Source organism: Artemia sp. Qi Xiang Cuo, chromosome 6 (assembly GCF_049724085.1).
Source record: "Artemia sp. Qi Xiang Cuo chromosome 6, ASM4972408v1, whole genome shotgun sequence".
NCBI classification, from domain to species: domain Eukaryota; kingdom Metazoa; phylum Arthropoda; class Branchiopoda; order Anostraca; family Artemiidae; genus Artemia; species Artemia sp. Qi Xiang Cuo.
Genome location: NC_142799.1, coordinates 43,299,000 through 43,323,612, shown reverse-complemented (window position 1 = coordinate 43,323,612; position 24,613 = coordinate 43,299,000). Strand labels below are relative to the sequence as shown.

The 24,613-nt window shown below is 36.3% G+C and overlaps 1 protein-coding gene and 1 pseudogene across 1 annotated transcript in view; one reads left to right on the top strand and one right to left on the bottom strand.

Moving 5' to 3' along the window:
• LOC148951257 (PDF receptor-like) overlaps positions 1 to 24,613 on the top strand; it is a 175,228-nt gene that overhangs the window by 49,780 nt on the left and 100,835 nt on the right. The window contains exon 4 of the mRNA XM_089091041.1: positions 21,851 to 21,968. Coding sequence (XP_088947167.1) covers positions 21,851 to 21,968 — 118 coding nt within the window. The remainder of the gene's footprint in view (positions 1 to 21,850; positions 21,969 to 24,613) is intronic.
• Positions 18,971 to 20,094, bottom strand: LOC148951258 (uncharacterized; annotated as a pseudogene).

The window sequence follows — 24,613 nt, the reverse complement described above, 5'->3', positions numbered from 1 at the left end:
GAGACTGGAGGGCCCCTTGTCCCCCTTCGCGCCTTTTTTCTCCAAATCCATCCGATACAACTTTTGAGATAGCCATTTTTTTAAAATAGTTCGAAGGTCAGATAACAAAAACTCCGGGGTTGACACCCCACCAGGACCCGGGGGACAGGCATTTTAAGCTATTTCCTGGGGCCGTATATGGTTCGTATGAAAGGGATGATCGTATAAACTTCAGAGAGGGCTCATTTGAATGCAAATTAATAGTTCTAGTTCATTTTCTTAGATTAAAAAAGATCGGAGTGCAACTAGTCCCTCCCGCCCTCCACACCTTAGGGTTTATCGGATGAATAAACCCATCTGATAAATATTTGAGGTGACCATTATGTTAAAAATAGTTCAAACATCAGTTATTAAAACTTCGGGGTTGACATAACACCCCAGGGCCCAGGGATAGGCATTTTATGTTATACTCTAGGGGTATATATGGTTCTTACAGACTATGGTTCTTACTATGCTCGTATGAACTTCAGAGAGGGCTCATTCTATTGAAAATAGAAAGTTTGTAGTTCACTCTTAAAGAGTTAAAAGAGATCGAAGGGCAATAAGGCACCCTCCCCTATGGTTCTTACTATGCTCTTATAAACTTCAGATAGGGCTCATTTTATTGAAAATAGAAAGTTCTAGTTCACTCTTAAAGAGTCAAAAGAGATCGAAGGGCAATAAGGCCCCCTCCCCTATGGTTCTTACGGAAGGGGTGTTCGTATAAACTTTAGAGAGGGCTCATTTGATTGGAAATTGAAAGTTCTAGTTCACTTTTTAAGAATCAAGAGATTTAAGGGCAACTAGCCCCCCCCCCCACGCCCTTTGTCCCCAAACCCCACCGCTACAAACTTTGGTATAACCAGTTTTTTTTTAATTATTCAAAAACTAAATAACAAAAACTCCGGTGTCAACACAACCCCCCCTCCCCCAGGGGGTAGGTTTTGTAAGTGTTGTCCTTGGGACGTATATGGCTATTATGAAAGGAATGCTCGTATAAACTTCAGAGAGGGCTCATTGGATTGGAAATTGAAAGTTCTAGTTCACTTTTTAAGAGTCAAAAGAAATCAAAGGGCAACTATCCTTCCTCGCCCCTTTTTCCCCATATACATCCGACAAAAATTTTGAGATAGCCCTTTTGTTAAAAATAGTTCAAAGGTCAGAAAAAAAAACTTAGGTGTGGACACAACCACCCAGGACCCAGGGGCAGGCGTTACAAGTTATGCCTGGGGGCATAACTTGCCCCCAACTTCTAGTTCAATTTTTAAGAGTCGAAAGAGATTAAAGGGACCCTTGTCCCCCTTCTCGCTCTTTTTCCCCAAACCCATCCGATACAAATTTTAAGATTGCCATTTTTTTAAAATAGTTCGAAGGTCAGATAAAAAAAAACTCCGGTTTTGACCTCCCCCCAGGGCCCGGGGGGCAGACATTGTGAGCTATTTCCTGGGGCCATATGGTTCTCATGAAAGGGATGCTCGTATAAACTTCAGAGAAGGCTCATTTGGATGAAAAATAAAACTTCTAGTTCATTTTCTCAGAGTAAAAAAAGACCGGAGGGCAACTAGCCCCTCCCGCCCTCCATGCCTTTGGGTTTATCGGACGGATAAACCCATCCGATAAAAATTTGAGGTAACCATTATGTTAAAAATGGTTCAAACATCAGATGTTAAAAATTCGGGGTCGACACAACCCCCCAGGGCTCAGGAATAGGTGTTTTAAGTTATACTCTAGGGGTGTATATATGGTTCTTATAGACGGGATGCTCGTATAAACTTCAGAGAGGGCTCATTTGATTGAAAATTCTAGTTCACTTTTAAAATTTTGGGACATAAAAATTTTGAGACAGCCGATAAAAATTTTGGGATAGCCATTTTGTAAAAACTAGTTCAAACATCAGATAATAAAAACTCCGAGGTTGTCACAAACTCATTTTTTTATTTTGATATTATTACTTTGATACCAGTTTTGATACTTTGATGAACATTTGATTTTTTTTTAAAAGTTTGATTTTGAAGTAAGGAATTTTAAAAACTTGAAAATTTTTGCAATCCAATATGAACAAATATTAATTAAAAAAAATTTCCGAAAAATAAGTTTATCAAATAAAATTAAAGGACATTTTAAACTTAAGCTCAGCATATACAAATACTTGTTAATATTCAAACTCAAAACGACCAGAAATTACTATTAAAGAATAAATGAAACCCAAAACGAACAGAAATTAAATAAACAATCATAGCAAAAATAATACAACAAGTAATAACATAAATTAATAAATAGATCTTAGAGCTAGTAATGCTTGGATTGAATATGAAAATCAAGCTTAAAACGAAAAAAAATATTTTACTATTGAAGTATAAATGAAACTTAAATGAACAGAAATTAAATAAATTAAATTAAATAAACAATAGATGCAAAAAAACATACAATAGATATTAATGTAAATAAATAAAAAAGTCTAAAACAAGTGAGACCTAAATTGAATATGCAAATCAAGCCTGAAACGAACAAAAATCACTACAAAAAAGAGCTTGGATATCGCCTACTTCTCTCACCTTAAAAGTTTAAAACCTACTGCGTCATTGGCGATATTACTGAAAACTATATGCGTCTTGAACAGTCTTGGAAAGTATAAACAACATCAAATTGAATATTTGATATATAATGATATAAATTGTTGAAAGATCCATCAATTTATTTTTGTTTTCAATGCTGTAAGAACTGGAAAAGAACATATTTGCAATATAATTCGTTTTCAGTGAAACGCCAATCACGCTTCAGGCTTTAGGTTTTATTTACAGTTAAGGAAGGGGACAGTATCCAAACTCTTGTTTGTAGTGAAACTATATTCGTCTTGAACAACTTTAGAAGAAAACTGATAAATTAAACTGAATATTTGATGTATAATAATATTAATTGCTGAAAGATCATCAGTTCAAAATTTTACTATAATTTTAATGTTTATTTTCAATATTAAGTACAAAAGAAAATATTTGTAATGAAATTGGTTTTCACTAAAGCGCCAATGACGCAATAGGTTTTAGACTTTTAAAATGAGAGAAGGAGGCGATACGCAAACTCTTGTTTGTAGTGATTTTTGTTCGTTTCAAGCTTGATTTTCATATTAAATTTAAGTTTCACTCGCTTTAAGATTTATTTCGTCATTTACATTAATATTTATTGTATGTTTGTTTGCATTGATTGTTTATTTAATTTCTCTTCGTTTACAGTTTATTTATACTTCAATAGCAAAATATCTTTTTTCATTTTAAGCGTGATTTTCATGTTTAATCTAAGCATTACTCGCTTTAAATCCATTTATTCACTTACATTATTACTTGTTGTACGCTTTTTGCTATAATTGTTTATTTAATTTCTGTTCGTCTCGGGTTTATTTATTCTTTAACAGTAATTTCTAGTCGCTTTGAGTTTGAGTATTAACAGGTATTTGTATCTGCTGAGCTTAAATTTAAAATAGCATTTACTTTTCTTTGAAAAACCTTTTTTTTGGAAAGTTTTTTTTTAATTAATACCATAAAATGAACAAACCTGACGCTTATGTACCGAACTACGCTGTTACTATTGCGGATGCAAATGAGGCTGGTTGAGACTACAAATGTGACTACTTCCAGCTGTGACTGCAACTGCTTGCAATAACTACTACATCTACTTGAGGGGGGATGTTGAAATTTGAAACTCTAATTTTTTAAAAAAAAAAAACACTTTGATGTTCTTATACTTTGTATAAACTCTGATGTTGAAAAGGGAACTGTTGAAAAACATGAGACATTGGAGTCAGCAATTTATATCATTAGTACGGGAGCCCGGAAGCTTCGCTGGCTTCCCAAAAAATTACCCTTTCCAGAACAAACTTCTGTGTACATATAAGCTAGTGGAACAAACCTATGCTAAAGCAAAGTTGTTGAAGTCGTAAACTCCGAATATGGAGTTGATATCTGAAATTTAATTTCTAGAATTTTCCTGATTGTATAACTATCTTGTTGTTCGTTTTGATATTTACTACTCCTGTTTTGTTTCATTATAAAATACTATCACTTCACTTAAAGAGAATTCGAAATAACTAACCAATTGTGACGGATCATAAATGGATGCTGTACTTGATTCACGTACGTAAATGAATCTTTACTACAATAAAGTACGAATTTGCCGCTGGGCCCTGGCACTCGGCACATGGCAGGCTTCTATATATGGCTTCTATATACCTATTTAGATCGTTTTTGTGGCCAGTCATCGCTGTTCCTGGTTTTTCAACCGTAGGTTTCATCGTCTTAGTTTTGTTCATCCTTACCTCAGAGAGTTTCATCCACGGCTTTTGCTTTAGGAGTTTATATACATACATCATCTCACTCTAATTATACAACCACGACTATTTATGGTTCGATCATCACTCGCGTTGAATGAAGCTAGAGCGAAACATGAGTTCAAGTTTCGAATACGTTTAACTCAAATTCTCGGTGTAACTTGTCTTCTAATCACTTGTGTCTTTGCTCTTCATTTTCATTTTTGACTCTCTCAGATTCTCGTCGTCGCTGGTCTTCTAACTGCGTGTGTCTTTGCTCTTTATTTTCATTTTTGAAACGCTCTAATTCTCGTTTTTGCATATATTCTAACCGCCCGCGTCTTTGGTCTTCATTTTCATTTGGACTCGTTTAGATTCTCGGTATCGCTTGTCTTCCAACCGCGTGTGTATTTGCTCTTCATTCTCATTTTTGATTTGCTTAGATTCTCAGTTTCGCTTATCTTCTAACCACGTGTGTCTTAGCTCTTTATTTTCATTTTTGACACGCTCTAATTCTCTAATCCGCCCGTATTTTTGCTCTTTATTTTCATTTTTGACACGTTTTGATACTCGCTGTTTCATATCTTCTAACCACATTTTTCTTTGTTCTTAATTTTGAAATATGATTACTTCAGAAAATTTAGCAATGCCTTTCGCTTTATCTGCGCGTATTGGTCATGTCTCATTTGATGGTCTAGTTTGTTGATTTTCGCCCATTACGAATATAATTTGTTCGGGCCGTTCTCTTGGTCTTATCATGTTTGATAGTTCATGTGGTTCCAAAGAAGCTTCATTTATAATAATTGCAAATTTTCGTTTATTGGGCCTTTCTACTGACATTATATAATCAAGTAGCGAGTTGATTTTACATAACATAAAAACAAACTAATTTAAAATTTTCGGGGTATTTTTCTAGTTAGAATTAAAACATTAAAACTATTGCTCAGGTACCGTAAATATTTTTCGGTTTCCATAAATAACTTTAGCGAATCTGAACTGAACTCCAAATTTTTCAACTTTTGTTCATGTCTTAAAAAGACATTGCGTATCAAGGAGGCACACTTGTGCCTCTATAAAGAGGCGACCCACCACAATGTTAAGCGATTTCAGGTCCTAGAGGTCGCAGAGAAACGGCAGTAATCGCATTTTGTAGCCCAAGCTCAAACTAAGAAAATTGCAAAAATTCCTCCTCCTCCGACTGTATCGTCATGGGGTAAACTGGGTCGGAAGCTTGGACTCTCCCACCACAGCTCCCCTTTGACGTCCGATTGAACTAAAATTTGGAAGTTGACCTTTTCTAGTACTCGAGCTCTTATTCTAAAAAATTCAGCTTAATCTAATCACTCCTTCTGTTTTAAAAAACCAAATATAGCAACTTAAAATTCATTTTTTTTTTTTTCTTATCCACGCCTACAAGCCCCAGTTGGCCACGGATCCAGGTGCATGAGGACTCATTTGAAGCAGAATTTGACCTGTTAGGGTCTTTTGATATTTTCAGACCGAAAAAATTATCCCCCGAATTTACATTTACGAAAAACCTCGTTTTCCTATATTAGCCCATGTTAATTTTTCCCACCACAACCCCCCCCCTTTAACGGGGTGTGATCGGGCTGTAAATTAGAGGTTCATCGTTGCGGGGGGCGGGGTGCGTCTCCTCGCAATTTAAGCTCAATCTGATCACTCCTTCCCTGTTTTCCAAAAACCACATATCAAGATTTTTGGGAATTTGCTTGCGTCGAAAATAGCTTCAATTTGCTAAACAACAATCACTATTGTGTTTGTACAGTCCAGTGGCTGATACCCCAGACTTTCAGGTGGAACACCCGGGTTCGATTCACCATCAGAGCAATTTTTTTATATACTTTGAAAAGAAACTCAGTTTCTTTTTTAAATTATTTGAAAAAAACTACGTTTTCTAAAGAGTTAAAGAGGCTGCGTTACAAGGTCGAACCTTAAAACGTACAGGGATTAGGAGGCACAGTTGGGGGGCTACCACCCCCAAACCCCCCGCTTTCGCAGCCTTTAAATATAAAAAAAAATTTCTTTAAACTGAAAGTAAGGAGCGACATTAAAACTTAAAACGAACAGAAATTATTCCGTATATAAAAGAGGCTGTGCCCTCCTCAACGCCTCGCTCTTTACGCTAAAGTTTGACTTTCTCACAACTCTTTTTTTAAACAATAAAAACTTTAGCGTAAAGAGCGAGGCGTTGAGGAGGGCACAGCCTCTTTCATAAAAATTATCCCCCGAATTTACATTTACGAAAAACCTCGTTTTCCTATATTAGCCCATGTTAATTTTTCCCACCACAACCCCCCCCCGTTAACGTTGTCTGATCGGGCTGAAATTTAGAGGATAAGCTTTCCTGGGGCCTGGGACCTTATCCTCGAAATTTCAGCTCAATTTGATCACTCCTTCCCGGTTTTCCAAAAACCACATATCAAGATTTTTGAGAATTTGCTTGCGTCGAAAATAGCTTCAATTTGCTAAACAACAATTACTATTGTGTTTGTATAGTCCAGCAGCTGATACCCCAGACTTTCAGGCGGAAAACCCGGGTTCGATTCACCATCAGAGCAACTTTTTTATATACTTTGAAAAGAAACTCAGTTTCTTTTTTAAATTATTTGAAAAAAATTACGTTTTCTAAAGAGTTAAAGAGGCTGAGTTACAAGGTCGACCCTTAAAACGTACAGGGATTAGGAGGCACAGTTGGGGGGCTGTTAAAGAGGCTGAGTCACAAGTTCGAACCTTAAAACGTACAGGGATTAGGAGGCACCCTGTACGACGTGATTTGAGTATTCAGGAATTAAAAGCCTTAACACAAGAATGTTCAAGAGCGGGGGGTTTGGGGGCGGCAGCCCCCAACTTTAACTCCCGACACGATCAGCTAACAGTTAGTCAAGCAATAATAAGTAATAAACTGTACAAAAACGTGCAGAAATTATTTGAAAAAAACTATTCCCCCCTCAACAGGGTCTTCTAGGCTCAAGGCTCTAGGCAGGCATGCCTTTCCAAAAACTAACCTGACAAGTATGTGTTCAATAAGAGAGTCATTCATACTCCTGCCATTTACCCGTGCCCCAGCCATTTAAACATTTGCCTCTCAATTACTTGGACTATCTGTCTTGGCTTTTCTCTGTCTACAATTACCCAGCCCAGTCTTGATGCAACCGATTGCCCAAAATACTTGATAAATTCAATTCAACCCGCCTATGGTCTAGGCAGGCATGCCTTTCCAAAAACTAACCTGACAAGTATGTGTCCAATAAGAGAGTCATTCATACTCCTGCCATTTACCCGTGCCCCAGCCATTTAAACATTTGCCTCTCAATTACTTGGACTATCTGTCTTGGCTTTTCTCTGTCTACAATTACCCAGCCCAGTCTTGATGCAACCGATTGCCCAAAATACTTGATAAATTCAATTCAAAATCAACGGACTCGGTTGAAAAGAAACTAAGTTTCTTTTTTAAATTATTTGAAAAAAATTACGTTTTCTAAAGAGTTAAAGAGGCTGAGTTACAAGGTCGACCCTTAAAACGTACAGGGATTAGGAGGCACAGTTGGGGGGCTGTTAAAGAGGCTGAGTCACAAGTTCGAACCTTAAAACGTACAGGGATTAGGAGGCACCCTGTACGACGTGATTTGAGTATTCAGGAATTAAAAGCCTTAACACAAGAATGTTCAAGAGCGGGGGGTTTGGGGGGCGGCAGCCCCCCAACTTTAACTCCTGACACGATCAGCTAACAGTTAGTCAAGCAATAATAAGTAATAAACTGTACAAAAACGTGCAGAAATTATTTGAAAAAAACTACGTTTTCTAAAGAGTTAAAGAGGCTGAGTTACAAGGTCGAACCTTAAAACGTACAGGGATTAGGAGGCACAGTTGGGGGGCTACCACCCCCCCAAACCCCCCGCTTTTGCAGACTTTAAATATAAAAAAAAAATTTCTTTAAACTGAAAGTAAGGAGCGACATTAAAACTTAAAACGAACAGAAATTATTCCGTATATGAAAGAGGCTGTGCCCTCCTCAACGCCTCGCTCTTTACGCTAAAGTTTTTATTGTTTAAAAAAATAGTTGTGAGAAAGTCAAACTTTAGCGTAAAGAGCGAGGCGTTGAGGAGGGCACAGGCTCTTTCATATACGGAATAATTTCTTTTCGTTTTAAGATTCAATGTTACTCCTTACTTTCAGTTTAAAGAAATTTTATTATATATTTAAAGGCTGAGAAAGAGGGGGGGTTACGAGACTGTAGCCCCCCCAACTGTGCATCCTCAACCCTGTACGGGTTAAGGTTCGACCGGGTAACTCAGCCTCTTTAACTCTTTAGAAAACGTAGTTTTTTCAAATACTACTTATAACAAAAGAAATTCGGTAATGATGTTCTTCTAACAATGATTTCTACTAAGCCTTAAACTTTTGGTTTTGTTTTTTGATATTTTTGAAATGTTGTAATCACATGTTAAAATAAATAAAAATATTTTTGCTTTTACCAATTTTTTGCTCTTAACGCAATTTGATTTCTTTTGATACTGCAGTCTCTTCAAAGATATTTGATTATTGAATCAAACTGATTTCTAACAACGATTTTACTAGGCTTCAACCTTTTGGTTTACTTTTTTAAGATTTTGAATTGTTGTAATCTTTTGTCAAAATATATACAAATATTTTGGCAATTACCAGTTTTTTGCTTTTTAAGCAACTTAATGTAAACTTTTCCATGCATGAAAATTTTCAATTTTTTACATAAGTGTGACAAGGGTGACAACGTCATTGCAATACTGATGCATATAAAAATGACGTCACTCACATAAATATTTTTTTTTCCAAAATTAAGGCTCTTATCGAATTTTCTCGAACTTCTCGTTTTTTAGGCCAGAATATCCCAAGATACCAAATTCCAGAAAAAATATGGAGCCGTTTTCGAGAAAAATAAATACATACATAAATACACAATTATTGCTCACTTATTAAGATGGTATACATCAGGTTTCAGCTTCATTTTATTATTTCTTTCCAAGGAATGTTCAAGACACATATATCTTTCAATAAAACACAAATGAATCTTTGTTGAATGTATCTAGGTTGAATCTTTTAGGAAAGGCTGAGGGGGTTGTTGGACTAACTAAAAGGCACTATCTGCATGCTTTTACTACTACTTATACTACCAGTTTACCCCTTCTACTAAGGATAAGGAAATAAAGGAAAAATTTACAGGAAATATTTAGGGGGGGGACAAAATCAGAACATACCACATATTTGCAGGTTATAAAAAGAGCGTATCAGTTTTTTCTTTGGAATGGTTTAAAGTATTAAGCTGACACTTTTAGGTGGTGTGGGGGAAGAGGCTGAACTAACAAAATGACTTAGAGCATCAAGTTAAAATTTCTAAGGGATGTGAAGGAGATGTTGAACTAACGAAATTGCAATATATACATGCTACTATTACTATTACTGATAGTATTACTACTGCGACTGTTATCAATACTACTATTGCTAAGGCTAAGGGAATTAAGGTAAATGTTTCAGGGAATGTTGAAGGGGATTGTAAACTAAATGAAGACTCCCTATATGTATGCAGGTTGTCAATAGGGCATATCAGTAATATTCATGCAATAGCTTAGGTTGTTGAGCAGAAACTTTAAGGGGTTGTTAAGGGGTATGTTAAATTAACTAAAACACATTAAGTGCATTGCTCATTACCAATACTACTACTAGTCCGGGGGCCACTGAAGCGTATCTCGTTTATTTCTGCGTTGAGGTGATCAGAAAAACACAGTTAGTTTGACAATAGTTTCCGACTATATCGACCATGCTGAATCCGAATATAGGTGGTGGCAAAGCTGGACATTACGGCTTGACCTTATAAAAGCAAAAAAAACACCCTTTTTAAGCCTATAAAACGTGTAAAGACAGTATTTTTTTTCTAAGGTTGTACCACTTCGATTTAGTGGCGCGACATCTCATTTTGTTCCTAGTATGGCCTTCTGATACAATAATTTCAAAATCTTCCGATATCTTGTATAGCCCAGGAGCTTAAGGTTAAAATCTATTAATTTTCCCCGGAAATATCAAAATTCGACGGCTCATTTTAAGCTAAATCACGTATCTCGGACCTTTCTATAATTTTCTAGAATATGATGTTCTGAATTATTCCCCTGGGAAATGAGCTTCCGAAACTCCTAGTAAGTCCAGTTCGAAGCGCTTGAACTCGTCAGTCAAAATTTCAATACGGTAGTTATTTTTTAACGTGGTAACATTCCAAGTTTCAATTTCCATATTTTTTATGTCATTGAAATTATTTTGGCCGCAGGAAAAGCAATGGTCCCAAAAACCAGGGCGAAACGGGGACCAACACATCAAGTCTACAAGAACCGCCTAAGCCAGCTTAGAACCGGGCAGCAAGAACGCCCTGGGACCTCCAGTTTGAATGGAGGCTTTGTGCAGTCCGGGGCCCATCTCAGCTACATCATGGTTTTCAGCCCTTGGCAATGCTCCAATAACAAGAGTCGAAATCCTGCACAGACAATATCAAGCCTATTACCTCTTCCTCATTATACATTCATGCCTACAAATATTATGCTGCTACGAGGATGCAACCTATAGTAGATAAAATAGCTAGCAAGAGGTTTTTCAGCCCGAAAACGCCCTCCCAAACAGACAACGCCCAGAAAAATTATCCATTAATCATAGTCCCATGCGAATGCTGTGTCGTTTACTGGGCTATAATTTCCTCGAGGGGTGCCACTCCTCAAGTGCGAATAGAATCGACCGCAAGGTCCCCAGTCTTGCGGGTACCCCAACAGGGGATAGAACGCAACCCTGCTTCAGTACTGATTTAATACGAAACTGGCTATTCGAAACTTATGAGAAGAAAAATCCGTAAGTTTTGATTTCAGCTGGATTAAAACATGCTAATTTTGTGGATATCTGTTAAACACTTAGGATTATCATGACTTTTGTTCGCTCACAATCTAGGTTCATTTGAGTTCTACTATATTTTATTTAAAGTTATAAGTATTTTTTCTACTTATAAGTATCAAAAGCTCTTAAAGTATAAAAAAATGAAGCAAAATAAAAATTTCCTGAAAAAATATCAGTAAATAAGTACCATAAGTAAGTAAGTGTAAGGTTGCCCCTACTTAACAGGGCTAATAAATTTGGTAGCGTGATATAGACTGAGGCGTTGGATAAGAATCGGTACTCAGAATTCAGTGACAACTGATTTTATTATAAAATAAGATAAAATGAAAAATATTCTAATTCTATCTATGTTGGCTACTTCCAAAACCTCTTCTAAGGTCAAAAGATCTACTTGTTCACATCCACCGATGTATACCGAAAAGAAAAAGATTAAGTTAATCCTAAGCTAACAAATGTTTCAACTTAAAAGGGTTGCACTTGAACAGCTAGTCAAGGCTTGAGTTCTGGGTTATAAAATCATTTAGTTCAAGCTATTTTTGAGCTAAGCTAAGAATAACCGTACTTGCTTTTAATTCCAATTTTCATTAACCTAAACCAAGAGATTCTTTTATTATTTCTTTATAGGATTGTGTATTCCTTTGACCTTTATTAAGCTTTAATTTTAGCAGGGAAACTTAATTGAAAATATCTGGACATAAAGGTTTAGAAATTCTTAAGCTGGTAATATTGTTCCCCTTTTCCCCCTGACCTTTCGTGTATAAACATTCAGGTTACTTTTGTATAAACAAGCAGTACGGGTTAACGAAATGAAAGAGTGATAAAAAGGGAACGGTGTTCCTCTTCGTATAAACGTCTGAGGGTTGCACAAAGGGGGGGGGTTGTTAATTTATGTTATTGTCCGATAAATCCAATTTTGGATATAAGGTCTTTATAAAGTCAAGCTAAACCTCAAGGGACTCTAGGCTGAAAAAGCGAGAGCCCAAATGGCTACTAGCTTTCTTTTCTTCTTGGTTGAGGTTTCCTTCCTTCTTTAAACTCTCAGTTATTCAAAGCTTAAATTTCTGGGAAGAAATTTACTTTGGCTTATTCTAACCTTAAAAAAATGCTGTTTTGTCCAGATGGTTCAAGTCTTGTTTAGGTGAAAATACGAAATGAAACTATAAGTCCTAAGATCATCAAATTCTCTTATATACGTATTAAAATTATCTCCAAGTGACAGAAAGCCTTTTTGAGATTTTCTTTCTGATTTTAACCTTTATCTTCAAACTTTTATCCCCAAGGAGAATTTCAGACAGAAAGTGGTGACTTATCGTTATTACAAAGTAAACACTTACTCTTCGTTCGATTTCCAAAAAAAGACTACCCTGTTTTCGTTCCTCAATCTCTTTTTTAAGTTCTATCTATTTTGTTCTTCTTTCCTGTCATTGGTCAGAGACCAGTTTGATGTCATCCTAATGATACTTCTTTGTTCAAAGATTGGTTTCCACTTTCTCTATTAAAAAACCCTGTTTTTTGGTCATGTGATTCAAATCGCGTAATATACTTGTCGTTGACCCCTTGAGTTTGAAACGGCAGTCCGCTATTTGTATTTGCATTTTATGGTCCATGTTGACAAGGGTACAATTGTTCAAAATCCTTACACAAAGAAATTTAATACTTCGTTACTGCAAAAGTCATACTTTGCTATCTTTACAATTTATTCAGGTTATGATGGCTTTCCCACATTTTTACAACCTCCCACACTTAAAATTCTTAGTACAGTTATTTTTTCCTTAATGAAACAATAATTTGCTAAGAATCAATTTAGTTCAATCTCTTCCTGTTCTACATTTACGTGGAATCCTTGAGACTTTTGTTTCATATAGTATAACTATGATTTTCTCAATGTTTTGAATATAATTGCAATATACACTAGTCTTAATAAAGATAAAAATAAATTAAGGGTATTGAAAAAAAATATCCAATAGCTAGCCTTTTTCCTTTCTTTTTCTTCCTTTAAGGAAATGTGCATTTTTATTAGCTCAGCTATAACAATCTGCGTCTTGGTGTTGTTCTGGAAATATATATAGATTAAATCTTCAAATTCTTCGCTCCATTCGTTTTTTATACCGGCTATGGAGAGGTTTCCTTCTAGGCTAATTATCGATATATTTAAAGGTGCCATTTCCTTTGTAATTTGTCCCCTATACATTCTGTTTATCTTTAGCATTTTTTCAGTTAGAAAACATTCTTCTGGCAATTTCACTATTGAGCTGCCCTTTATATATTTGAATTTACTGTTTTTCTCTGTTTTACATTCGAAATGTATTCTTATTTCTTCCTTGAAAGCAAATGTGATTATATACTTTTCCCTTCCAATTCTTTGGATTAAGATTTTATTTTCCTTTATAATTTTGGTTTGGCACTCTTTATTAATTAATGCATTATTTTCCATATAGTTTGCTAAACTGCAGGAGTTCATTTGTGTGCTTCTAATAATAAATTGGTGTTTGCACAATAGTGGTATACTCTTTAAATTACATCTTCTTTCTATATTGTCATCTTCTAAAAAATATCTCGTTTAATCTTTACTTAACCCGAAAAATTTTAACTCATTTTCTATTTGAAAGAAATACAAAGTGTTTGACACTGGGAACGGAATGCTGAACATTTCGAACATTCTGAACCCATCTTGCTTTTTCTATATAGAGAAATCCCAAATAACCAACAATTTCAATTTTTGTGTTGTCACATTGGAGCTAGTCGATTTATGAATCTCCAGTAAGCCGTAACGCCTGCAATTTATCGATATTCTTTAGCCTATTGGCAGTGAATTTTCAATTTAGAAAATTGTACTAAGCATGTCTGCCGGATCTGTGACAATGAATGGGAAACTTTTATTTTCTGCTTGAAGAATAGAAATGAGTACTGTTTCTATTTTATACTAGCTTTTTTATTTGAATTGAACCCTTTGTCATTTCTTTGTTTATCTGTAATTTGTCTTATATTTACAAACCGTCGTTTATAAGTTTTCAACTGGTGTAAAAAAAATACCATTTTATATAAATCCGGTAACGCTAGATAGAGTATTCTATAAGAATAATTTTCTTATGAACATTATTGAATGACATTTTTTTCTCTTTTTTTTATAAATATTTGTCGGCTGACAAATACCTCTTGAAAGAGATTAGATACTCATTCATCTTTAGAACAAAACTCCTCTCAATCATCCGTGCTAGTGACTCCTGTTTCATAGTCCTAGTCTTTCCGTGCTAGTGACCTTCATAGTCCTAGTCTTGTCCATGCTAGTGACTCCTGTTTCATAGTCCTAGTCTTTCCGTGCTAGTTACTCCTGTTTCTTTTCCCACTAGCCTGTTTCTGTTCCCACTAACCTGTTTCTGTTCCCACTAGCCTGTTTCTGTTCGCACTAGCCTGTTTCTGTTCCCACTAGCCTGTTTCAGTCCCCACTATCCTGTTTCTGTTCCCACTAGCCTGTTTCTGTTCCGACTAGCCTGTTTCTGTTCCCACTAGCCTGTTTCTGTTCCCACTAGCCTGTTTCTGTTCCCAATAGCCTGTTTCTGTTCCCACTAGCCTGTTTCTCCTATTAGTGGTAAAGTCTCTCCACTTAAAGATTTTACATTTCGGGAGGATGGTTTGAGGCGTCTACGAACCTCTACTGGCAATTTTTGAAATATTTCCTCCTTTAACAAGCTTCTTTGGCACCCGCTATCTACAAAACATTTTATAAAATTTTGGTCGGCTATTTTAGCAGTCCACATAAATGGGAAAGAACTTGGTTCAGTTTTATTTTCCTGTAACGCACTAAAACAAATATCTTCATGTTGGTTAGAGGGAGGGCTTGTGATTTTATTTTCAGTCTTGGGACGTACCTCCTCTAAGTCCTGGCCTGATTAGTTTATTTTTCCAATAGGATTTGGTGCCATACATTTGTCTGCACTATGCCCGAATTCTTGGCACCTTATACATGCTAGACTTTGCCAACAATCATTACGATAATGTCCGGCTTTTCCACAATTTGTACACTTTGGGATTTTGCAATCCACTTTCATGTGTCCCAGTCTTCCACAATTAAAACATTTTCCCTTTTCATACTTATAATTGCCCTTGTTTTTATATTCTACTCTGTGGTTAACTCCAGGTTCTTTAGCGGAATTCCTGTCTCTTGAGTCTACTACCGCTGCTCCCAGGGACATATCTGGGGAGTTCCTATATATTAAATCTATTGCTTCGAATCTTTTTGCAAGTGTTAATAATTCATCTTGGTCGTCCGAGGCCTTAGATTGTTCTAATACTCTCCTTCCAATGGAAGGGAGCATGCCACCCTTAAAAATACTCATCGTAATGTCGTTTGCTCTTATACCAGGAGAATTTTTTGCATAATCTATCGCCTTTCCCCTGATCTGGGAGTAAAATTAGTGTACTTACTCAGCTGGCCTTTGGTTTTCAGAGAACAGCTCTTGTACTTTTTGTGCGGCTGGTTTTTCATGTAAAAAGGCTTCTTTTAGAAGTTCTTCTAAATGGTCTAAATCTCTTATTTTGTGAATATCTAAACTTGTTGCGAATCTTTGTATCTCTCCTCTTGTATAACAGATAGCTTGATTTATCATAGCAATATCATCTTTCCCTAAACTCCTTTGTATTTGTTTAAGTGTGATAAACCATGAATGGATTTCATTTGGATATGTTAGTAACGAGATGGGGCGCGCTTGCTCCACAAATAGGTTTTGAAGCCTCTTTGTGACTGGAGCGTCTCCATATTGCTCCTGTAGAGCGTTTATTTTAGCTTGTGCGTCTTCCTCTACTCTTATTCTCTCCTCTTGCGCGTGTCGTGGTGCAATTTCTAATTTTTTAATTGTATTTTAATTGGAACTCATGGTGGATCTATTCCTTTCATATCTTAGCGTTGGAAACGTTTTGATTCCTTATAGTGCTTTTAAGTCGCTAAAATGGGTCTAATTATAAATTGTATGAGAATTTTCTCAGTACCTTGGTTTAAATTTACTCTCAAGTTTAGTATTATGATTACACACTCTTGAGAATGATTAACCTATGACCCTATTTAGGTAAATTACAGACGCGGATACTAAAACTTGTAGCAAAGAGAAAGAGAAGGAGAAGAAAGAAAGAATCTTGGGAAGATAAAAGATAAAAGTCTATTTTGTCCAGATGGTTCAAGTCTTGTTTAGGTGAAAATACGAAACGAAACTATAAGTCCTAAGATCATCAATTTCTCTTATATACGTATTAAAATTATCTCCAAGTGACAGAAAGCCTTTTTGAGGTTTTCTTTCTTATTTTAACCTTTATCTTCAAACTTTTATCCCAAAGGAGAATTTCAGACCGACAGTGGTAGCTTATCACTATTACAAAGTAAACACTTACTCTTCGTTCGATTTCCATAAAAAGACTAACCCGTTTTCGTTCCTCAATCTCTTTTTTAAGTTCTATCTATTTTGTTCTTCTTTCCTGTCATTGGTCAGAGACCAGTTTGATGTCATCCTAATGATACTTCTTTGTTCAAAGATTGGTTTCCACTTTTTCTATTAAAAGACCCTGTTTTTTGGTTATGTGATTCAAATCACGTAATATACTTGTCGTTGACTCCTTGAGTTTGAAACGGCAGTCCGCTAGTTGTATTTGCATTTCATGGTCCTTGTTGACAAGGGTACAATTGTTCAAAATCCTTACACAAAGAAATTTAATACTTCGTTACTGCAAAAGTCACACTTTGCTATCTTTACAATTTATTCAGGTTATGATGGCTTTCCCACATTTTTACATAAGTAAATTTATTGCCAGAAAATTCACATGGAATTAAAACGGAGTATAACAAAGGAAAAAGAAAAGAAAAGTCGCAGTTGGGAATATTGCCAAACATATTTACAAATTATGAATATTAGCGAATCTGCTGGAACAAGGTGGCTCGCATCGAGTTCGCTATTCCCTTAGCGTTTCGGCGACAATGTTAACACAGACTGTTGGATCGGATACACCATAATTACGCATGATAGAAGAGATCCTCGTGCCTGGTAGAATTCTCAGAAGGAACATCGCGAATCGAAAAAACAGAACTCATACTTGGCAAACTGAGCAGACGACAGGCATTTCCAAAAAGGTACTGTATATAGTACCCGTGGAAGGGTAATGGCATTATTTAGCGAGGCAAGATATTTACGGCAGAACCGATGTCTATTACCAATAATTGACCCGTACACGATCCGTATTTTCACTTATACGTGGCGTATAAGCAGCGTCCCGGTGGAGTGGAGGCTTCGAACGATTGGTAAACCAAGGTAAGTAATACTCTCAGATGGTTTCACAGCTGAATCACCCAAATGAATTTCTTCTTCGCACTGCTCCGCATTGAAAAACAAGATGACAGATTTTGACATATTCAACGAGAAACCTACGTTATTGTATTCCCTATTCGACACATCAGAATTCTTCGATAGTCGATCAGCGGATCTGTTCAAATTAAGCAAGTCGTCAGCATACGTCATCAATGAAACTTCTGTCCCTTTTGAAGCACAAGAAATAGCTACTTGAGCTTGCGCTGAAGGAAAAATATTGTTGTACCAACTCGGAGACACAATTGAACCTTGCCTGACTCCTTTACGGACCGGTACAACAGCGGATTCGACAAGATTTGAGGGTATTTTGATTTGCGCTCTAAGGTTATTGTACATATAATATAATACTCTGACAATGCACAAATTTATCCCTTGTTTATACGCTTGTAGAAGGATCTGCGCGTGCAATGACGAGTCAAAAGCCCGGCTCACATTAAAAGAGCCAATAACTAGTGGATCACCCATTGCCTCTGAACCAGAGAAAATATAATCAAGGGTGAACAGAGCATTAGCGCAACCGAGCCCTACCGTAAAACCAAACTGGTGGTTTGACATTTGGCAACAGTGTCTAACATTTGCCAATATTAGCATTTCTAGAAGCTTGCATAAAACTGGCGACACATTAATTGGGCGATACGAGGAGCACAGGTTAGCTGGTTTCCCTTTTTTCAGGACGGGCGTAAATTGCCCTGTACAGAAAACATCGGGTACAAAACCGACAACGAATATTATCTGGTACAATAATGTAACTGGTGGTTTGGCATTTGGCAACAGTGTCTAACATTTGACAATAAAAGCATTTCTAGAAGCTTGCATAAAACTGGCGACACAGTAATTGGGTAATATGAGGAGCATAGGTTAGCTGGTTTCCTTTTTTTCGGGACGGGCGGAAGTTGCCCTGTACAGAAAACATCGGGTACAAAAACCGACTACGAATATTATCTGGTACAATAATGTTAACATTTCATGAAAAAGACGAGTACCATTCACAAGGTGAAGTGCACACAAACTGTCAGCTCCACGTGATTTTTTTTCAGTATATAGTCATTTGCAGTTACATCCGAAACAGATACGGTAAAGTCCGGAAAACTCGAGTTTTATAGCACAGATTCAAGTTGTTCGGTATACGGTCTAGCTACACTGGGATTCGGGGCACTAAATTCACTCTTTTAGAGTAAGCTCGCCAGTGATTTGGATCACTAGGCATGGACTTACACGTGTTTGGGCGATCTTTCATGCGGTCTTTCCATAAATGACTTAGATCACTAGTTACTCTCTCTTTATATATTCATTTTTCACATTCGTGCGGTGCTGCTTGAGGGCTTTCTCAAATTTACGTTTTGTATGTACACGAAGATAATTCAACACACCAAATTTAGGACGCCCACTTTCCCTCCACACTGATAACCAGAACTGAGCATTCTGACATGCTTTCACTAGCTCTTGATTCTTTGATAACCCTGGGATTTCAGTACCTTTACGAATTTTCTTAATGGGAATAGCCGCATTTTCTGCGGTTACTAGTGCGTGGGTGATTTCAGCGCAGAAGGCATTAACTTGTATTTTAGTTTCCTGGATATTCCTATGCTGGTTGACTTGTAGTAGACTAAATGGCACGTTGATCTTCTGAAGTGTCGTGTCCAGCACTGTCCGATAATGTGGGAAGTCGGCATTTGACCGATCTTTTATTTCATACCACTGTGAAGTACTTTTGACCTCTGGGATACACACATGAACACATGCTTCAGTAGGGATGTGGTCGGCGGAGTGACTTCCCATTAGTACGCTCACTGTGCCACTCACGTTCGGTGTGCATGCCACATGGTCTATATTTAAGACTGAACCACTAGTATGAACAAATGTGAAATCTTTGTCTTTTGGGAGCACACGATACCGACTTTCAAGTGCACTTAGGATCAGCTGGGACCGAGGAGACGAGTCGTCGGCTAGATTACAGTTGTAGCCTCCGATTATAACACATTCCAGTTTGGACAACATAGTAGTCTTGAGGCACTTTGCAAGAGCTCGCACTGCTTGCTAGAATCAGTTATCGGATTCTTCGTCGCTGTAGTTTTTAGGAAGGTAGACATTGACAATCACCAGGCTTCCACCCCATATAGCCATAAAGTTTTCAGCTGCATGAAAACCCTCGGAATCAACGGCAGAACTACATACGATCGCTAGTCCACCAGAGGGCCTTCCGCGTTGACGAGACTGGACTGGTACAAAATAAAATGAATGATTGTCCGAAAACATGAGTAGGCTGAGGCTATCATTTGTCAGTAAATGTTCTTGGATGCACAGAATATCGCTACGCCGACATAGTTCTTCAAATACAGGTATTCTGTGCGACACACTTCCATTCATATTCCAAGACACAATCCTAGTACTATGTTCATTTATCGGAGTGTTTTGTTTTCCGATTTGCTTTTTTATCTCAGGGCATTGGAATGACTGACATGTATGTTTTGTCGACCTACATGTTGCACATCCGTGCATGGGGTACTAGCATTCGACGTATGGCCTTGGACACCACAACGTGGACAAATCTGGGGAGCGGAGCACGCCGCTCAAACGTGACCAAATTTCTGGCAATTATAGCACCGTTTTGGGAGGTACACAAATTTTTTAATCGGAAAACGTTCAAAATATGGTTTTGGTGGGCTTTTCATGTCCAGGTCTAGCTCATAACGGGAGGAAAAGTACAACTTATAAGTTCGACTAGCACCACACCCCTCTGCCTTTTCGCAACCTGAAACGAAGACTTTCACCATGTCAGCATCATATGTGGTTGGGATGTTTTTGATCACGCCTATATAAACTGGGGATTTCACCTTAGCTTCTACACTTTATGATTTCTGGTTGATAGAATAAGCAATGCTGTCTGCCTTGTCCTTCGTTTTAACAGTAAGACGCCATTCAGATCGGTTTCTTTTCAATTCAACATCATCGACCGATAGGTCTTCTCCGCACATGCTCGTAAGAAATTGTTTTTGTTCTTCTGGCATGTTAGTAGGGGGGGGGGGCTGGTTCTTCAGAACTACGGAAGAAGGTAGCGGAGAATGTCTATCTAGGGTGGGATTAGGTTGGCTATCGCTACTTACAGAATTGCCGGGCTTCCATGGGAGTGAAACATGGTTGTAACGCTCGAGAAAACCCGAGATCTGCCGTTGCATTTCATTCATCGACGATATAACACATGCACCTACTTCTGCTCCACTGGCCGGTACTTCTTGGGGATCAAATATAACGAACTTGGGGAGTTTTATTCTTTCTTCAAGCGCATCGTGCAAGCAGCGTAGCAATGTTCACTAAATTATCCTCATCTTGCACGCATTTCGTAAATCAATCACCAGTTTTGGCCTCCTTGGTTAACAGTTCTTTTGCCTTTAAAATCGAGTCTCTATCAAAAAATTCTACGACTCGTTTTAAAAACACCTCCTTCTTTATTCCGACAGCCATTTGTCGCGATATATAGTTCAACACGGCATTTAGCATTATAGTTTCTCCCGGTTTAACCCCAATAAACGAGGGAAGTGTCAGCCTTCGTTCAGCCCGATCCCTGCAGTTTAAGTTATACTCTCTTAGCAGGTACAATGGCATTTGCCACGGGTTTACTGCCCCTCTTCTGCTTGTCAATTAGGGTTACATAAAAACAGCTTGGTACACTATATATATATATATAAATGCTCAGAAATTAGGTCAGTAGACACATATGAAGGTTAATACAAATATGTCAGGATTATACGTCACTAATGCCTATTGCGAAATTTTTATTTTATTCACTACAACTTACTGGATTATTAATGTCCATATAATATTCAATTTTTATGTTGACACTTTGAACTCTGAAAACCAAAAAAATGTTATTTTTCATTTTAACATTTATTAAAAATATTTTTTTCAAAATTTTAAAGACCTTATTTAAAGGGATATACGTGTATTTACCTTTTCCTTACCTATCCTTGCTCTTCAGATGAACATATCTTTCTCATTTCAAACCTTCAGTTTCCTGTATATTTTCATCCCACCCCTTAATTTGATACCTTGGTGTAGCCCAGTGGATTGATGCACTGTTTTGCAACTAGGGGCTCAGGTTTTGATTGCCGCTGACGTAAGATCTGGTAAAAGTTTTGTTACATACCCCTACAAAAAATGACCCAGTAATTGAAACGTCAATTTGACGCCCTGTGAACCATCAATGATTCTACAGGTTCTTTATCCTTTATAGTTTGATATATGTTTTTCTTTCTAGTTCATGTATTCCGAGTAGCAAAACTCGCCAAAGTTTATATTCTCCTTGGTTGGATACTTCCAGTGCCGTTGATTTTAATGTGGATGATGTGTATGATTTATGAAGGAGAAGGTGTAGCGTAAGTATCTCTACCGGGGCAGTTTTACGAATAGTTTTGCAAATGCCTTTAGATTTTGCTTTTAGCTTCTATCATCAAGTAATCAAAATTTTTCAAAATCCATCTTTATTACAGTCCAGACTAATAAAAATCCGATTAGAAAACTTTTTAGACCATGTGCAAGGACACAGATTAAAAAATGCACCAAGGATCATAGTTTGGTTTTCAATATTTGCTTTTCAATTTTACTTTTTTGAAATAAAAAAAAAAACACAAAAAAAAAAAGAAACCCATTCATACTGACTGGAAAACAGGATATAAAAGTATTCTTTGGCTAACAACTTTATTTTTAAGACATTTTTCATAAAGCTGGGTTTCATAGTATTTTAAATAATGATTTTAATTTTCGGTAGTACTAGTAGCAGAAAATGAGACTCCCTAATGTCATAGCGTTTACAGCTTTCCAGAAAAGAAAGTAACATCAGAAAAAAAAGCTTCTGTGGGAATAGTTTTTGTTTAACAATTCAATTAAACGGAATTAATCCAAAAAGTACGTTGCTTAGCTGACAAATTTGGTTTCAATGTAGTCCATATTAAATAATGTTCTGAAAGGTATTACTTTGAACTAGATATACTGAAATTTTTCTTGAAATTTGTAGCAATATTTTGAAAAGAGTACTCCTAGACGAGTTTTTTCCAATAATAAATCCTAAAGATTCTTCTTAACAGTTCTTATAGCGTAAGCTACACTTGACTTTTCCATTAGAATTTATTATCTCAAAAGAATCTGATTTTAGATTTTGAGCGAGTTTGTCAAGTCTTTTAAAGCTCTAGGCCATTTTTTTTTATTTGAATAACATTTTGTTTTACTGATTAGAAGAGAAGAAACGTGAAATCCCGATTAAAGTTCACAAAAAAAAATTTCTTGGTTTGTACCCAAATGCTCTCTCCGGTGAATTCAAAATCCAATGCTGAAGATAAAACTGTAAATAAAATTACCTCATTAAAAATATTTCAGATTTGAGGGAACATCAGAACCCCCAAGACATACCAGAATGACGATACAAATAAAGTTAGTTACAAAGACCATAGGAATCTAATAATTTATCAACGCTGTTTGGTTTCATTAAGTTCGATACTTCTTTACAACCTTACAACCTTAAATTGCTTGTGTTGCACGTGTTTTAAGCTTGTTTGCTTTTCTTAAACTGAATTGTTAACCCTAACTGAACTGAATTTTCTATTGAACTGACCTATTAATTAACTGGCTTGTTAACTGAACTTATTAACCAAATCTGTGGTAAGAGCAGTTTTCATTACGCGTATGAGCTACGATCGTACACCAAATATCAAATTCTTTTCAGTTTACTATATTATGTTGCTAGTTAGTTACGATCACTAATTTAACAGTATAAGTTTATGTAATTATATATTTAAGTTGAGATGATGGATTTTTTCTTCCTTATTGATGAGCCTAAACTTGAGGGGGATATTGTTCTACTCCGGGAAAACTCATTCTTTAAAAAAAAGTAATAAAAATAATTTGATTGCTCCTGGTCGAAGGATCCACAATCCACTTCATGAGATTATCTCAGCTTATTTATTTATATTTTTTTGCTTTTACTGATAATGAAAACAACTTAGCAGACTAAGATAACTTTGCTCGTAGGAGAATTTCGCTCTCAAGAAAAGTGGGGGCGTTTCAATTATTTCAAAATTAAACGTTTTGGTGCTAAATAACAGACTTTCGTTCGGGACCCCCACATAGACTATTTCAAAGAACGGAAAAATAGCTAAATGAAAAAGATTATCAACCTTTTTTTTCTCCCAGAATATGAATATTTGCTCTTAAATCAGGAAGTGTCCTATTATACTTTTGTATCGCATTTTTTCACAATAAATTGAATTTTCGACTCCCCACAAACGGTTTGTTCTAAACTAAGACTTGGTTTTAGTTTCAGAATCGAGGCATTCTTAAAGAAGTTCGATGTTCAACATTTATGGTCAGGGACAAAAGAAGAAATGCTATTGAGCAGAAATATTACAAAACTATAAAATGAAATATAGAGAAGATTCTGCTGATATTTTATCAACTGTAAACGGTTGCTGAATTATATTTTTTTTTGGCAAAAAGTTCAACCTAAAGCTACTTTTTCTTGCATTCTCAAAAATAGGCTATTATTTTGAGATTTTATTTTCACTAACAGGTAATTCTGAGTAAGATGCCTGAGTAGACAATTTTTCTATTCATTTTAGAGCTTTGTATCAAAATCTGTAGGAATTTTGATGTGCCTAACTGATTTTGTTACTCCAAAACAGAGAAACGACTACTGCACTTTTCTGTTTCTAAGCGCCATCTAGAATTTTAGTGTTTTCATCTTTTAGTGGGGCTCTGTCTTTCTCAAAAACAGCTTCATAGTTATTTTGTTCAAGCGAGAACCAACAATTTATGTACAACCAATTTTCTGAAGTAATAAAAAGACGACGATACAAACAAATCAAGTGCTTATAAAAATTTTCAAGTAGGAATAACCTTCCTAAGATGATCAGTATCTTTTCAAGATGTTCAGAAGACTTTTAATTTATTTTAAGAGGATTTTTTGTTTCTTTTTTTTTGTGCCAGGAAGATTTAAATTTCTTTTGTGTATTTGTACCCTTCTATGAAA